Source organism: Nyctereutes procyonoides, unplaced genomic scaffold (assembly GCF_905146905.1).
Source record: "Nyctereutes procyonoides isolate TBG_1078 unplaced genomic scaffold, NYPRO_anot_genome, whole genome shotgun sequence".
NCBI classification, from domain to species: Eukaryota; Metazoa; Chordata; class Mammalia; order Carnivora; family Canidae; genus Nyctereutes; species Nyctereutes procyonoides.
The window spans coordinates 3447541-3465117 of record NW_026575045.1 but is presented as its reverse complement, the minus strand read 5'-3'; the positions used below and the strand labels follow the sequence as shown (position 1 = coordinate 3465117).

Here is a 17577-nt window from a genome sequence, read left to right as displayed (position 1 = left end):
TTTCTATCTGGTGGGATTTTGTGTGTATGATTGTACATATTTAGATTTATCAAAATATTATAATTATCAAAATATAATTATCAAATTATATAAAAATATTATAATTAATCTTATAACCAATATTATATGATTATTAAAATATTATAATTCAATCTTATTTTATTCAGGTATCATATAGTAATTTCAGTATAGCTTTTAAGACTTTGAGATTGTGATCATTATCTAAGCTTCGAAATTACAAATAAAAAGTTAGTAGATTATCCTATTCTCTAAAACTCTACTAGTGAGCATTTTGCAAAAGCAATATATACAACCTAAGCAGAGAATAAAGTTCTTCCTATATTTTATTTTTTGTATGTAATGTACTAAATGCAGTGTTTTACCAAACTATTCAATGTGTGTTTAATCAATGTCAAAAATAGGTTTTTAAAAATATATATCCAAATATAATTTTTCATTTTATAGTATAGATTAAAATTAGACAAATTAACCATTATACTTGATAATAACTAAGAAATAGCTTTGTCAAAATGTACAGAACTCCAGCCATTAAATATTTGATCACATTATTTTTTATTATTACGAAATTTAGTTTACCATTGGTTATTGTCATTGCTTACTTCAGTTCCACTGGCTGTGCTGGTCTTTAGAGAAAGTTTTAGAAACTTCTGCCTTTCAGAAGCAATATATAACTTTCTGTCCTTTTCTAGGATATGGAAAAATGAAATAAATAATAGCAATACATTCAGAGTTTTACCTCATCCCTCTTTTGTTTACACGGCCAAATTCCATCCTGTGGTCAAAGAACTGGTGGTTACCGGATGCTATGATTCTGTGATACGGATATGGAAGGTTGATATGAGAGAGAATCCTGCTGTATTGATCCGACAGTTTGACACACACAGGAGTTTCATCAACTCTCTCTGCTTTGATATTGAAGGTATGTCAGAACATATTCCAAATGAAGAATTTTTAAAAATATTTTGTTCACTAAGAATTTTTCTAAGCTTGAAGGGATTTTGTGTGTTATGATTGTACATATTTAGATTTACGTGTATTTGTGGATCATATTGTAAACACGGGCACAGATTTAGCAGTGAGGGCATTTTGTTTGTAATTTTAAAATCATTAAGTTCTGGGGTGCCTGTGTGGCTCAGTCGGTAAAGCACCTGAATCTTGATTTCGGCTCAAGGTCATGATCTTAGGGTCATGAGATTGAGCCCACATTGGACTCTGCGCTCAGCATGGAGTCTGCTTGTTCCTCTCCTTCTCCTCCCCACTATGCATGCTCTCTCTCTCAAAGAAATTAAATAAAATCTTTTTTAAAAAAATCATTAAAGTCATTAAATTCCTAAATGTTTAGATTCAACTAATCTTTGCTGTAACAACCAGATACCAAATTTTATAAGTATATTTCATTGGATTGATGATTATCCTCTCAGTAAGTTTCTTTTCTTTCCTTTCTTTTCTTTCTTTTTCTTTTCTTTTTCAGTAGGTTTCTTTTAAGTGGCTTTTGAGTTAAAAGGTTAAAATGATGAAGGGGGGGAAATGCCAAAAGAATATTAGATAGATAGCAGGGGAAACCTGTATTTATACTATGTACTGAGGGCACTGTGTGCTGGGCACCTTGCATTCAGGTAACAGTTAACAGGTACATGTTATATAGTTGTCTGATTGCATCTTAAGAAATGTTCTATTATTGGCAATACTTAGGATGTTTCCAGCTTTCTCCTACCATGAACATGATTTCTGTGAATAAAATACACAAAAAAGTATATATAAAAGCTATATGTATAGCTTTCTATATATACAAAGCTTTGTTGCACTGTTTATGATTCTATTCTCTTTTTTTTTTTAAGATTTATTTATTTATTCATGAGAGACACAAAGAAAGAGCCAGAGACATAGGCTGAGGGAGAGGCAGGCTCCCCGCAGAGAGCCCACGCCCTGAGCCAAAGGCAGACATTCAACCATTGAGCCACCCAAGCATCCCTATGATTATTTTCTGAACATAAGTTCCCAGACTGGAGGTTGCTGAGTCGCATATTTGGAGTCCTTGCTGTGTGCTGTGATGTTTTAAGTACATGTGTAAGCTAACTTATTCCCCACAGACCCTTATGAGAATGGTATATAGTCACCTTTACTTTATTTCAGACACTCATAGGTAGACTAGAACTATAATTAATTAGGATAGGGTCCAGATAAAAATGACAGTACTGCTAATATATTCAGTTTACTACAAGTATGTTAAGAAGTCAGAAAAGAAAAGTCAACCAAGGATAGAAAGGTGTGCAAACTTTGTCTTGGTAAAAATAGCTCAAATTGAAAAAGAGGGATGAATTTCTTCAAATATTTGACTAAGATACCCAAATGTGAAACAAAAAAATAATCAGTCTATGTTGCTCCAGTAGGTAGAGATGGGACCAAAGCCACTGAAGACAGATATCTGTTGTTCAGAATTAGAACATTCTGGTATATAGGGTAGTTCATCAGTTGACTAGCTGCTTTGTAAAATACTAAGTTCACAGTTAATGAACATCTGTTCAAGATGGTGTGGAAGATATTCATGAGTGAGTATAAAGTTGAATTTAATGCTCTCTGAGGTCCCATTCAACTATAAGATGGTTTGACTAAGAATTTATGTTAAATTGGAACATCTGTTATTTATCATTTTATTCATTCCCTTATCATTTATTAACTTTCTACTAGTATCAGGTATTTTGCTAACAGTATATATTAGAATATAGGTGTTTTTCCAGGAGTATAAAACAGATTATGTAGGTTAATAAAGGTGGGCAATACAGATATGTACTGAATAATTCAAATTATTTGTTTGGCTTTAGAATTTGAACCATTTACAAATGTAGTGAGATGCTCGTTTCTTTTTGTATTCAAATTCACATAAGTGACAAAGGGAAATAAGTCATCAAAAGTAATTCAAAAGAGTGAAGAATTCATTTAAGATAATTGGAATTTGATTACTAGTTGTATTTGGGATTTTTTGTGCTTTTCTTCTTTTCTTTCTTTCTTTTTTTTTTTTTTTTTACTAAAATATCATTTAAGAGCCCTCTGATTCTTTGTTATACTAGGATGTGTTTTCCCAATTTCATATTACTTGTTTCTACCTATGTGCAGTATTCATAAGTGAGTAATTTTATTTTATTTTTTAAATAGGTCATCACATGTATTCAGGAGATTGCACAGGGGTGATTGTTGTTTGGAATACCTATGTCAAAGTTAATGATGTGAAACATTCAGTGCGCCACTGGAGTGTAAATAAGGTATAAAATCATATTTCATATTTGGGAATTAATTAAAGAAATTAGAAAAAAATTGAACCTAATGACTTTAGAAATAAGACATCAGGACATTATTTCTCTCCTCTCAAAAAAAATGAAGTTTTTCTCAGCCCCAGCAAAGTCAATTATCATTGATTAATTATGTAGTCTTCCTGATAGCTAATTGATGACACAGCAACTTAGAGAAAATTTTCATTTTGGCCAAACTTAACTTTCTTATTTTTGAACCATAATTTGTGATATGACATTCAATGATCCATTGCTGGAATTATGCTAAAGTGAGGAATATGTTATATTACCATCTGTAAGTAATACCTTATATTTTCTGCTATTCATGTTCTTTTTTTTTTTTGACCCCATAACATTACCCTAAAACCAGTGTGCTCAATGTTTTGTTAACAGTGCTGTCTTTCACATTTATGTAATCAAAAGTATGTAATTATGAGTCGGTCTATCATTTATTCACAATAATTCTTTACATTTGAATTGTACTAGGTAGGCAGGAATGAATGGTCTCTCATTTTTGGTGTAGAGGGTTTTTAAGGCTGGTATATTAAGCAATTTTATTGGTGCATATTCAGTATTTTTTAACTAAAAACACAAAGTGAATTATTAAACCTGAGTTTGTTTTATGTAAGTTGATATAGTTTCTGTCTTATATGCTGTACCTTTGTTCTTGTAACGATTGTCCTCGTTTGAGAAAAAGACACCGTAAGTGATAAAGGATCTATACAAACTTTAGTTAAATCTGTTGAATCTGTCAGTTCTATTTTAAAAACTGTTCTATTTTTAGTTATTTTTATCTAGTCTGTCAGATTAAGGATTGATGGTTTAGGATTCATGTTGTAGCCTAGTTTCACACACTTTGAAAAGAACTTTCTTTTTTTTTTTTTTAAGATTTTATTTATTTATTCATGAGAGACAGAGAGAGGCAGAGACACAGACAGAGGGAGAAGGGAGCCCAGTGCAGGGAGCTCGATCTGGGACTCGATCCGGACTCGATCTGGGACTCCAGGATCACCCCCTGGGCCAAAGGCAGGTTCTAAACCACTGAGCCACCCAGGGATCCCCTGAAAAGAACTTTCTAATTACTTATATACCTAAGGGATTGGCAAGATTCCAAAGGCACCTTTTCCACTAGTTTGAGTGTACAGTGCAGATTCTACTATTTGTGTTAAAAATCATTTGTTTCCTTACCTCAATATAGTAGCTAAAAGGTAAACTTATCTTCAAAGTCTGCCACCTGGTGGTTACTTGACACAGTCCAAAATAAAAAGTTAGGAAGTGAGCTGGAGTCTCTTTTAGGAGCTAATGCCCTAGGACAAACTGTAGACTGTGATTTCTTACCTAGTTCTCTTCAGCCAGCAGCGTGAGAAATGCTAAATTATACTCCTCTGTCCCTTAAGATGACCTGTCCATGTGCTATGGCCCACACAGGACATGGACTTCAAAACTAAGGCTTTTTGTTTTTTGTTTAGTGTGAATATGATAAAGAAAAGTAAAGGGAAGTCACTAACAGATACTACAAATGCTAAATTTGCTGGCACTTTTGTCAATTTCATGCCCAACACTTTTTAGACAGTTTTGTGTTTTGATTTTGCACTTTTGCATTTGTATGTTGCTCAGACCCCCAGCAGTGCATCGCATCCCCAGACTGTTGTAGTTCAGTCACTATAACGTTACCCCATGTGTACTGTCAGTGCTTTTTTTTCTGTAACTTTAGAAAAGCAGCTAACAGCAGGCGTTGGTCTCTGACAGCTTTGCAGCCTGGGCTCAGCTGTTGATACTCGGATCATAGCAGTTTGTTCTCCACCTCTGCTGGTGCCAAACTACCTCTGAAGGGGAGGAACATCCTCTCAGAGAAAGAGACAAAGCATGCTAACAGGTCATCAAAGGAAAAGAATTCACTATTCTGCCTGAAGGTTAAAGCAGACTTTCTTCTGACTCTCTGGACTTTAGTCTAAACAGTTTTGTATTTATGAGTTTTTTTCCTTTTTTCCTAGTAATCCACACAAAAAGGACCTTTAGTAATTTTTGCTATGTGAGGCTCATCCAGGCAGATTTTCCTTCAGTACATAGGTCTTTCTTGACATCCTAAGTCAGGCATCTTCTATAGCTGCCTTAAATAATTCTCAAAAAAAAAAAAAAAATCCTGGAGGCTCAGGTGCACTAAAGATTTGGCTCCACCTGTACCCTCCACCATGGCCAAGGAATGCATTGCTGCGGAGCTGTAGTGGTCATTAATGCTACTTGACAGGAGGTGCTGAAGACACCCTTGTCCACCATGGCCTCGCACAGTGGATTCGCAAAGCTGCCAAAGCCTTAGACAAGTGCCAGACCCATCTTAGGTGTGCTTGCATCCAACTCTGATGAGCCTCTGTAGGTCAAGTTGGTGGAGGCTCTTTGTGTTGAACACCAAATCAACCTAATTAAGGTTGATGACAACAAGAAACTAAGGGAATGAATGGGTAGACCTCTGTGAAACTGACAGAGGGGGGAAAACTCCATGAAGTCGTTGGTTGCAGTTGTGTGGTGGTTAAGGACTATGGCAAAGAGTCTCAGACCAAGGATGTCATCACAGAATACTTCAGATGCAAGAAATGATTCTTGTTGCTTAAAAAAAAAAAAAAAAATCCCTAAAATTACAATCTAAATTACATGGTCTCAGAATAAGATGTCAATAAGATGCCATACCTTTTTTAGGACAACACGGGGATAAATGCATGAAGACATAATCTTAGACTGAAATAGAACTTAAAAGTCAATTCTGTACTAACTTTTGAAGTCATAAAGATTAGCAGCTTTCTTATAGGATGGTAAGCAAGAAAATACAGAGTTAGAAGTTGTGTTTTATGAAGTGCTTATTTGGGAATACATTACAGAAATGCTAATTAAATGTGGTATTACATAACAATCAAAAAAGACATACTGTCAGCTGTATTTTCAACCTGTAAGTGAAGTTACTGGAATTCCTTTTGCTAACAATTTAAAAAAATACTTTAAATTACGATAAAAAATGACTTCCTTAAATTAGTTTTGTACTCCAAAAGGGGCTTTATATTAGACAATCTGTAAAGTGATAATATTTTTATAATCTTTTTAAATCATTTTAGGAAATTAAAGAGAGTGAGTTTAAGGGGATTCCCATAAGTTATCTGGAGGTTCATCCCAATGGAAAACGATTGTTAATCCATACCAAAGACAGTACTTTGAGAATTATGGATCTCCGAATGTAAGTATATATTTCAGTATTGACAGGTCAATACTGACTGACTCATAGAATAAGAAATGAGTTAATTCATATGTATAAAATGAAGCTGTGGTTCTCAAGTAGACAGTTTGTCCTCAGAAGATGTCTAACAATGTCTAAAGGCATTTTTGAATGTTAGTATTTAGTGGATAGAGATCAGATAGTATATAGTCGATAGAGACCAGAGATACTGCTAAGTATTCTACAGTTTATAAGACAGTCCCTCCACAAAGAATTTTCTGGCTCAAAATGTGAATAGTTCTGGAGCTGAAATATAGTCAGTTGCTTTTTGTTGTTACAATTTAAATCTTTTTTTTTTAAAGATTTTATTTATTCATGATAGACACACACACACACACAGAGAGAGAGAGAGAGAGAGAGAGAGAGAGAGAGAGACAGGCAGAAGGAGAAGCAGGCTCCATGCAGGGAGCCTGACTTGATCCTGGGACTCTAGGATCACGCCCCGGGCCAAAGGCAGGCGCTAAACCGCTGAGCCACCCAGGCTGCCCTGTTGTTAAAATTTAAAAAGAAGAAACTTTTGCCTTAGAATATCTTTTATCTCTATGATAATGGTATAGCATAGTACTACGATATAATATCGTAACAGAATGAGATGATTTTTGATCAATATATCCTTGTTTTTCTTATTTTGTTTTATTTCTAAATTAAAAAAGGAAATTTCCTAAATATAAAAAGCAGAAGCAGAGTTCTGAAAAAAACAGCATGGTCTTCTGGTATGCTTTTGTTTTGGTGTTAAGTGTACCAATAAAACAAATGAGAACTCTAGTTTTATTAGATTTCATTATTGTGTTTAGAAAGGAAAATGTGATCTATACTGGTTTATTCTACAATTCACTTGGAGGGCTAACTGGTAAGGACTTCATTGTTTATGCAGAGCTGTTTAGGATACAGGCATCAGTGCAATTGGAGAATTCAGAGTAGTTCATCAGGAGTTTATATCTAGTTATACTGCCTCCAGAATAACACAAGACATTTAATTAGGCTAAATTGTGAGATCTTCTAAGACTGGAATCTGTTTATTCTTCTTTTATACATAATACCCATGTCATGCTTGGAAGATAGCAAGTACTTGATATGTATTATTTTAATGACTATAAATATTTCATAAAAGGATTATATCTCTCATGGCAACAGGTAAAGGTGATGATGGCTATTCTATAGTCTTCTGTTAAAGGCTCTATGGAGAGGCTGGCCTTTGAGCTCAATCTGAAAGGATGGATAGAATTTAGGTAAAATAGAAGTGTTATCAGGAGGGTGGGAAATATGAAGATCCTGGAATAAAATTCCGAGGTAGGATAATAGAAGTTGTGTTCAAGGCAGGGTGAGTAAGTCTGTAGGAGCATTAGTTTCTTGATAAGGAGTGCTGAGAGAGAATTTTTTTAGAAATGGATTAGTGCCATGTTTAGAAGGCTAGGCCTAAAGAATTTGGTTATTCTCTTTTTAAGTAGTGTACAGTATTCAGTGTAGAATCCTGCTTGAGCTTTGGAGGCAAACTGCTTAGAGTCAAATACTGCCTTTTTCATCCCTGACCAACTGATTAACCATTCTGTGCCTCTCCTTTCTCCTCACTCAAATGGGAGAAATAATAAACCATATTCATAAGCGTTTTGTGGGGAATAAATTAGTTTACACATGTAAAGTACTTAAAACATTATACCATATAGCAAGGACTCCAGAAATATTTGAGCCAGTAACCTGAGGTCTGGGAATTTATGTGAAAATAGTTATAAAACAGTGAAAAAATACATATACACAAGATTGTTCATGGAACTCATGTTCATGGTAGGGGAAAGCCACAGATATCCTAAGTGTTGTCCCATAGTAGATGATTTCTTAAGGAATGTTTAGAGTGTGATAAAATATACCTACTAAACAAATGCATAATCATAATCAGTATTTCCTGACACAGAAGGCCATTATTATGATTTATTGTTAAAAAAAAAAAAGCATATGTTGGGACACTGTATGTAATGTCCTCTCTGTAAACCAAGGATGATAATAGTGCTTACCTAGCACATAGTGAGCACTAAAATAATGTTAGCTATTATTCACAAATGAAAAAGTCTAGAAGGTTATATACCATATTTAGTAGATGATTTAATAATATTTTTGTGTAATATTCCTGTAAGAATCCAACTACTCTTTGTGTGATTTTAAAAATTTATCACATGGGAAAAATAGAATATAACAGTTTTGTACATTTTTAAGTAACCAACTCAAATACCACTTCTATAAAGGAAGCTCCCTCTTCACAGCTAGAAATAATCACTTTCACCCAAATCTCCAAAGTACTCATTTTGTTCTTTTGTGACACTTTCTGCATCCAATTTCTGTTTTATATTAATGCATTCTTTCTCTCCCCTGCTAAATTATAAACTCCCTGAGTTCTGGGACTCCCTCTTCATTATTCTGCATCATTGTAGAATGTCTCCCACATAACAGATTCTCAAAAAATTGTTAAATGCAAAAGAAGTATTAAAAAAAAAGTTTTTAAAAGAGAAGGTTTTTTTTATCAGTTTTTTCAGTGAGTAAGGTTACATTTGCGAAATCTTTTTTGTTTATAGATTAGCAGCAAGGAAATTTGTAGGTGCAGCAAATTACCGGGAAAAAATTCATAGTACTTTGACACCATGTGGGACTTTTCTCTTTGCTGGGAGTGAGGATGGTATAGTATATGTTTGGAACCCAGAAACAGGTAAATATTTCATTGATCTTAAAAATTTTTTTTGGATTGCTTTTGTTTTTGAAGAAGTGTGGAAACTACCATTTTGTGGAATAATTTTCAAGGAAATTCTGATTTCAGGTTCTCAGTTATGTTTTTCAAAATGGAAAAGCTGATAATGGGACTCTGCTGTCGTCTAAATTTATATTAACTTTGGCCTTTATTGCTTTGATATCTTCATGGATTTAGAATTTCACATTATAATTCAAGGCTTATTCTATCCTTGTGTTATAATGAAATATTATCAATCTTATGAGAAGTATTTTTCATTGTGGTTGACATGTGATATTAGTTTCAGGTGTACAAGGAACATAAAGATTCAACAGTTATATACATTACAAAATGCTCACAATAATGTGTAGTTACCATGTGTCACTATACAAAGTTATTTCAGTATTATTGACTATGTTCCCTATGCTGTATTAAGAGAAGTTCTTAATCAAGATTGTAATACAAAATACTTATAAGCTGAACTTGAAATGTAAGTGGGTATACAAACGGCTAAACAGCTGTAATATATTTTTTTATTAGAAATAAACCAATTCCTCTCAAAGTTTTGCTGTCTGAAACTTAATAGCAATTTATCTGGGATGCCTGGCTGGCTCAATTGATAGAGCATGTGACTCTTGATCCTTGGGATCATAAGTTCGAGCCCCACATGGGTGTAGAGAGTACTTAAAAGTAAAAATCCTTAAAAGAGAAAAAGCAAAAGGGATTTACTTCAATTATGGTAATTAATATTTTCCCAGTACAGTAAGCTATTACATTGGGAAGTTCATTGGTGCCTTACCTTTGATTTTCAAAAGAAAAGCTAAAACCACATAAACATTTGTTAGCAATAAATTGAGAGAATTTTATAAAATTTAAAGTAACTTTAATCAATAGTTTGTGGTTCACTGTGTTTATTCTGTTGATATTTTCCCCGTTTTTATTTAAATTCCAGTTAGTTAACATACAGTGTAGTATTTTTGAGGTGTAGAATTTATCGATCCAACACTTAAATATACAATACCTAGCTCATTGCAGTAAGTGCCCTCCTTAATGCACATTCTCTCCATCTTTCCTTTAGGCATTTTTGACTAATCAGTTCGCCCTGGGTTTGTTTGTTTTTTCTTACTGAGTGTTGATACTTTAGTATCAGTTTGGAAGCGTTAAATCTCTTTTCTACTTCAATAAATAGATCTTGGTTTTTTTTGCTTTTTGAGCTCCATGTTCATATGCTCCTTAGACCTCCATTGCAGGCTTCTTTTAGCCATGAATAATCATGTATCTTGAAAGCAGGCGGTACCTCAGTTTCTGGAAAAAGTAGAAAAATGAGTTCCCTACCAAAGTCCTTCAGCCAGTTTCTTCAGTTCTAGAATCCATAGCCTACCCACCCACCCCCACCCCCGCCCCAGTCCTCCCTGAGTTCTTTGTTATGAATTTGCATTTGCCCAGCTGTCTCTTCTCAGAGTCCAGGTATTTCTCTCCTGCTAAGCTCTTTTTAAAAAAATTTTGTGCCTTGAAAACCTCATTGAAGAGGTTGGGTTGAGAAGTAGAGAGAGGAGATTCAAGACGATGAAAAATAATTGTTTGAGTTCCATGACTATTTTTAAATATTTGAGTTTTTCATGTAAATAATGCAAGCTTTGTTATTACTTACTATAACTATTTTTAGTAAGTTACAGAATAATGAGAGAAAATTGAGATAGTGCAAATTATTAAATGTCTTTTTTTATTTAGGAGAACAAGTAGCAATGTATTCTGACCTGCCATTCAAATCACCCATTCGAGACATTTCTTATCACCCACTTGAAAATATGGTTGCATTTTGTGCATTTGGGCAGAATGAGCCAATTCTTCTGTATATTTACGATTTCTATGGTAAGTTCACTGCTGATAAGTAGAGTATTTCAAGTAACTTTTAGACGGAACCAAGAATCATGAGCTTTGTGACAACTATCAACCCTTGTTTTTTTTTTTTTTTTAAACATTTTTTATTTATTTATGATAGTCACACACACAGAGAGAGAGGCAGAGACACAGGCACAGGGAGAAGCAGGCTCCACGCACCGGGAGCCCGACGCGGGACTTGATCCCGGGTCTCCAGGATCGCACCCTGGGCCAAAGGCAGGCGCCAAACTGCTGCGCCACCCAGGGATCCCTATCAACCTTTGTTTTAATGAAGCTCTCTTGAATATGTTTTAAGACACAAACAGATTAAATACATTACATTATTATTATATTAGGATATTTTATTTTTCCATAAGCACTGTTATGGAGTTTATATGTCAGCAAAGGTACACATAAATTGTTGTGCCCCTTTGTTGGAATCACAGAAAGGTAATCATCACTTTCTTTTTAAATTTAAATAAATAAAATTCACCTAAAAATTATTTGAGAATGTGTTAACTACATTTAAAAGATACACAACATTTAGGAAATAAGGATCTTTAATGTTTTCATTTGAATATTTAGTTTCTCATTCCGAGGTTTTGTTTTTCACTAAAGCACATGGTTGTAATAAGTCACAGTCTTAAGAATCTCTTACCCTAGAAGGAAGGCAAAACCTCAAATGTCTATGAAAACAAGATCTGGAATTAGAAATTTAATGTCTTTTTCTAGTCTAAAATTACACTATTCTGTCATTCTGACAAAAAATAAGGAAACAAAGACTCTGACTACATTTTTGAGGAATAATATGGCATTCTTAAAATTATTTGGATTTATGTTACTTTTTATACATTTCTTTAATTTCTGTCCTGAGGTTAGGACTTCATTGTTCTGCATTATTTGTACTAATAGTGTTGTCACTCCCAGAACCCTGTTCCATTTTCTTTATATATTAAATCTTGTTAAAAAATAGAACGGTCTTTAGTAGTCTCTGATTTGTTTAGGATGTCAAGTATCATCTTTTGCTGTTTTTGCTAAGCTAGGGAGATTCACACACAATGTCATAAATACATAAATACACAAATACATAGGTAATATCAACATGGAATTATTTGGCAGAAAGTCTTAAATGAAATGGGAGTGGTTACATTTATTATGTTAATACAGATATTGCTTAGCAGTTAATTAGTTATGGGTTAATGGTTGTAATAAGTGCTAAATTATTAGACAGTTAAGTTCTAAGCCTGAAATTGTTGATCATTTTATGAATTTTATTATGCTATCCAGGTAAATCATATTAGAAAAAAAAAATTTGTAAAATTGAGCTTTCTTTTGAAAAACTTTTACCAGGAAGAGATACTGAATTTCTCTAACACATATTCAAACCATTCATACTCAGACCATTCACATGTTCAAACACACACAGGCCATTCTTTGTGCATGTACTCACTCTTCACATGAAGGGGAGTCACAACTAGGCGCCGCGTCACTGGGACTATTTTACAGAAGCAGGCGGCACAGTTGTTTTCTCAGAACCTTTAGAGCTTTCACACAGTGTCCCTTCAATTCCTAATGTGCTTTATATAGGCTTATGCAGTTTTCACTACAAGTGCAAGTGGAAGTTCCATTCTTTATCTTTTTTTTTTTTTCCCGAGTATTTTTTTTGTCACTGATTGAGGTTTTCCATCATTAGGTTAGCCAGTTTGGATTGCCAATTTGGTTTTTTGATAGTAGGCTTTTAGACTAAGAAGTCCATTCTAGAAATGTAAGCAGAAAGCAAAGCATTTTTAGGAATTCAAAAACAGAGGTCTTAGGTTCAGTTCTGTTTCTGTAGTGTACAAGCCTCTTGCCTTCCTGAAGCTCCATTTCCTTATCTGGTAAGTGGCACAACTAATGTCCATACCTCTGCTACCTAAGAGAGTCATTTGTGAGGATACTGTGAGGCAGGGACTGTGAAAGTACTTTGCAAATTGAATATAATAAATGTAATAAGGACTATATTGAAACAAGGAAAAAGATAAAATGGGTTGTTGTCATACTCATTTAACCCATATATATACTTTATGGGAACTGAGGTTTTAATATGCTGATACACATCTCTATATGAAAGGGAATTGAGAAAAAGTTTTTCCCCGCTCTTTTATTAATTCTCTTGGCAGCCCTTTATTTATTAGAGTGTGTACCTTTCTGGGTCAGTTGTATTAGGAAATAAGTGCATGAAGTTAAGGACATTTTATGTGTACTCTATTTATGTAGAAGAGGAAGGAATTCAAAGTGTTTCAGAAATTAAAATGTTCAAATAATACACATGAAATTAAAATTATTTTGTGCCATGATTTTAGAACACAATTTTCAGTATACTAACACCTTTACAAATAAAATTCAAAATGTTTCAACACATTTTCCTAACTCTTTACTGCCTATTTTTAAAATGAGGAAGCTTAGGAAGAGGTTACATAATGCCAAGTAATCCAAGATTTAGCACAATTCTTGTGAATGGTTAATACTGGTATTCATAAGAAAACAAAAAGTTTTAGACTCTAAAATATTTTACTCATTAAATTCAGGCTGTAATCATCAATAGTATTTAGATTTTTCATTAAAACTTATTTATTATTAGCCTTTTACAGGTTTGCCTTATATTTTACTCATTTTTAATGCAAGAATATTCTGCCCAAACTTTCTTGCCTGAAAATAAAGTTTACATGTATCTTTACATAAATGTTTTATTGGTATAAAATTTGAAAGATTGAACAGTTACATGATTTTTAAATACTATTTATCCGAATGCTCATACATTTAGGTATTTTTCAAGGAAAATGGAGTAGACTCATTTTTTTGGTAAGTTAAATAAGCTGCTAATGAGACCACAGTGGTAGCTAAATGTATCATCTGTCTTTCAGTTCTAGCAAAATCTGTGAAGAGTCAGCAAGCGTCTTTCCCTGTTAAGCATATGTTCAAGTTGTGGTCTTTTGGGTCTTTCATTCTACTGACTTTTTGCTTTTTTTGGTAAGAAATACAATTTTTACTTTCAGAAGGCAGTTTTATTTGCCTGTTGTTGAAAGGGTTAATCATCTAGTAATACAAAATTTAGTCACAGAGTACCACAAATAATGTACTTTTAGGATTCCCATAATAATGCTAGTCAGAAGAAACGGCTTCTGCATTAAGTTTATGAAGCCAGACATCAGCAGTTAGGGTTAGGGTTAGGATTAATATTCGTCTATCTCCATCTCTAGGATCCTGTTCTACATGTAATGATAAACATAACTAATACTTACGAAGCACTTTCTTTGTTCCTGGTACTGTTTTAAGCACTTTACATATATTTACTTCATTTTTCACAATGATCTTAGGATAGGTACTATAATTATCCTCATTTTACATAAGCCAGGACTTGGATCCATACAGTCTGGACTTGGAGACTATTCTCTTATTTGTTACACTAACCTGCCTTTTTAGCAAATTTCCTGAAATACTAGCTTTTGATTGTCTGATAAGCAAACCTTTTTTTTTTTTTTTCTACAATACCATTTACTTTATGCCTCTCTGTGGAGTGATTTCTTTGTATCATCTGTACTTTGTAGGCAGCAGAGATGGAGACTTATTAATATTTTTATTACCCTTACCTATCCCGAATATATGTGTATATTCGGGACACACAATGAATATGACACACGATGAATATGACACACAATGAATATATGTGTAGTATTTTAAGTAGTATCAAGTGTTAATTTGGGAAGTTCTCAGCATTATTTTCTAATCCCAGGTGATGAGCCTAATTTTCCACTAGGTGGCAATCTCTTCTCTGAATCAGTGTTAACTCTGGATACTTCTTTAGTCATAGTATCTTAGACAAGACAAATTATTGAGCATCTATTGTGTGCCAAGTTGAGCAGAGCTATAAAGTCCAGCAGTCAGACTCAGATTACCAGGCTCTTTTCCAGTCTTTTGTGCTTCCCAAGTGGTTGATGAAACCTCTGGCAAAATTTGTTACACTGAACAGCAGTCTCTACCATTGACGCTAAATGGAATTTATTCTACTTATTATATTTCTAAAATTCGTATTTGTTAACAACCGCCTACACCATTGTTGTTGATAGCTTTGTTTTTCACAGTGTGACATACTGTACCAGAGTTCAAGGCAATGTATATCTTTATGTTCCTATAAAAAATTTGTTATGTAACTTGCTCATTGACCAAAAATCCATGGTGTTTGCAATTCCTTATGTCTAACGTAGTACCTGGCACATTACTGATGTGCAAGAAGTGTTGGAAATAAGAATTTAAAATCCTATAGGATAGCATTTTCCCTTTGATTTTATAAAAATACAGAATGAAAGTCATGATCAGTGAGTAAATTGGGGGCTAATAATAATAGTGGTAGTACTAGCTAACATTTATCAAACATTTCTGTGTGTCCCCTACTCTCATGAACATTTTAAGTACAGTTTTCCATATAGTTCTTTCAAAACCCCACAAGGTAGATGCTATTAATACCCTCATTTTGCAGATGATGAAACTGAGGCACAGGGAGAATGAAGTAATTTACATAAGGTCACACATTTGGTAAATGTTAAAGTTTACCCAGCTGTCCGAGTCCAGAGCCCATACTCTTAAAACAGTGTATTGTTTGTTTTCAATTTTGATATTTAGGAGGGGCCCTTAAGACTAAAAGGAATTTTCATTATCTAGTATTATTAATAGTTCACTCTTTTACAAATGTTGCAGATGATTAAAAGGCATTAAGTGATTGTATTCTCCGTATAACCCAAAATATGAATTAGCTTTATTATGTATTCAGTCTTAATGTTAACTAACTTTATAATAATTTTGCAACAAGGTAGTGTTTCTGGTTGAAACTAATTTAATATGCATAGTTGTATAATGTAATAGTGTTCTTAAAGTACTAATGACTAATGATTCAAAAACAAACTCAGTTACAGTTCTCATACTTGGATAAGATTATGCAGTAGCGTATATAACTGATTATAGGTCATGGTTTAAAATATGTTATTATCCTATTAGGAAAATTAAGAGATAGAAATGCCATATTAGAAGGCATGCTTAAACTACCTGTTTCTTGGTCATATCCTGAAGTCTCTATTTTAATATTCTCCATATAATGGATACTTTGATTTGAAAGGCTATGTCATTCAAGGATTCAGGACATACGAAAAACTGGCTTTGAGCATAAACCAGAGTCCTGAGTTCGTCATCCAAGCGTTCTTTTTTTTTTTTTAATACTTATATTGTGCTTTGAAAGTGCACCCAGAGGGAAGAATGGTACAGTGCAAAATAGGATGGTGGGAAAGGCTGGAGTAGGAGTTAGCTCATTGGGGTTCTAGACAAAGTGCGGTCACTTTCTGTTTGACCCTGGTCAAGTAATTTAGCATTTTTGCATCTGTTTTTTAACATGTAAAATAAAAATACCTGTCCTGTTTTATCTATGTGTTTCATCAAAGGCAAAAATGAAACTATAAAGCATAGCATGGAGCAGAGATATAATAAGAGCTCCGGACCCAGGATGCAGTAAAAATCCTAGCTGTTTTCTGTAGCAATATACGCGTCACACAGTTTAGTTGCATAGCATGATGTATGAAAATTGATTGATAATGGAATAGGAAATCAACAAAAGAATAATAGTATGTACATCAGCAATTTGGAGATAGTTTATTATATTTTGGTGTTCACTTAACAGATTACTGGATGCTGGTAGATGCTCTTGCTTTTGGATGGCTTTGAGACATGAATCTGTTACACTTTCTTATAGAAAACTTTGGACAGTTTCGTTAGTAACACAAGTTCTCCTGAATATACCCAGGCTACTAGAGTCAAAGCGTTACTCAATAGAACTTCTCTGGTCCATCCACATAGTTTCTTCAGATTAGCTGAAGCTGAAACAAGTCAGGCCTTGTAAAATACAATTTAAAAAAAGCATTATAAACCCTTGAACATTCTTATCCTAGTCCATTCAGACTACTATAACAAAATACCAGAGACTTCATGGTTTGTAAACAACAGAAATTTCTATCTCACAGTTCTGAATGCTAGGAAATCCATGAGATCAAGGCATGGCAGATTCAGTGTCCAGTGAGAGCTCACTGTCTGGTTCATAGAATGGTACCGTCTACCTGTAACCTCACATGTAGAGGGGTAGGGGAACTCTCTGAGGCCTCTTTTTTAAGGGGAACTTAGTGCCCTATTCATGAGGGTTCTGCTCTCATGACCTAATCACCTCCTGAAGGCCCCACCTCCAAGTACCACCACTTTGGGCGTTAGATCATGGGAATCTCAAGGGGACACAAACACTCAGACCACATAAATTACCTACACAGCAAATGCTAGAGGAAGGCAAAGAGGATGCTGCATAACTGCTGACTGCTAGGAACCTAGCACAGTAGACCTAC

General features: G+C 34.0%; 1 protein-coding gene across 7 annotated transcripts in view; it reads left to right on the top strand.

Moving 5' to 3' along the window:
* AHI1 (Abelson helper integration site 1) overlaps positions 1-17577 on the top strand; it is a 200305-nt gene that overhangs the window by 49403 nt on the left and 133325 nt on the right. For all 7 annotated transcript variants that reach the window (XR_008664322.1, XR_008664323.1, XM_055324681.1 and 4 more), the window contains 5 exons: positions 711-940; positions 3175-3281; positions 6413-6531; positions 9135-9265; positions 11015-11155. Coding sequence is in view for 5 of the 7 variants with exons in the window: in XM_055324681.1 (XP_055180656.1) it covers positions 711-940; positions 3175-3281; positions 6413-6531; positions 9135-9265; positions 11015-11155 (728 nt within the window). In the remaining 2 variants the exon portion in view is untranslated. The remainder of the gene's footprint in view (positions 1-710; positions 941-3174; positions 3282-6412; positions 6532-9134; positions 9266-11014; positions 11156-17577) is intronic.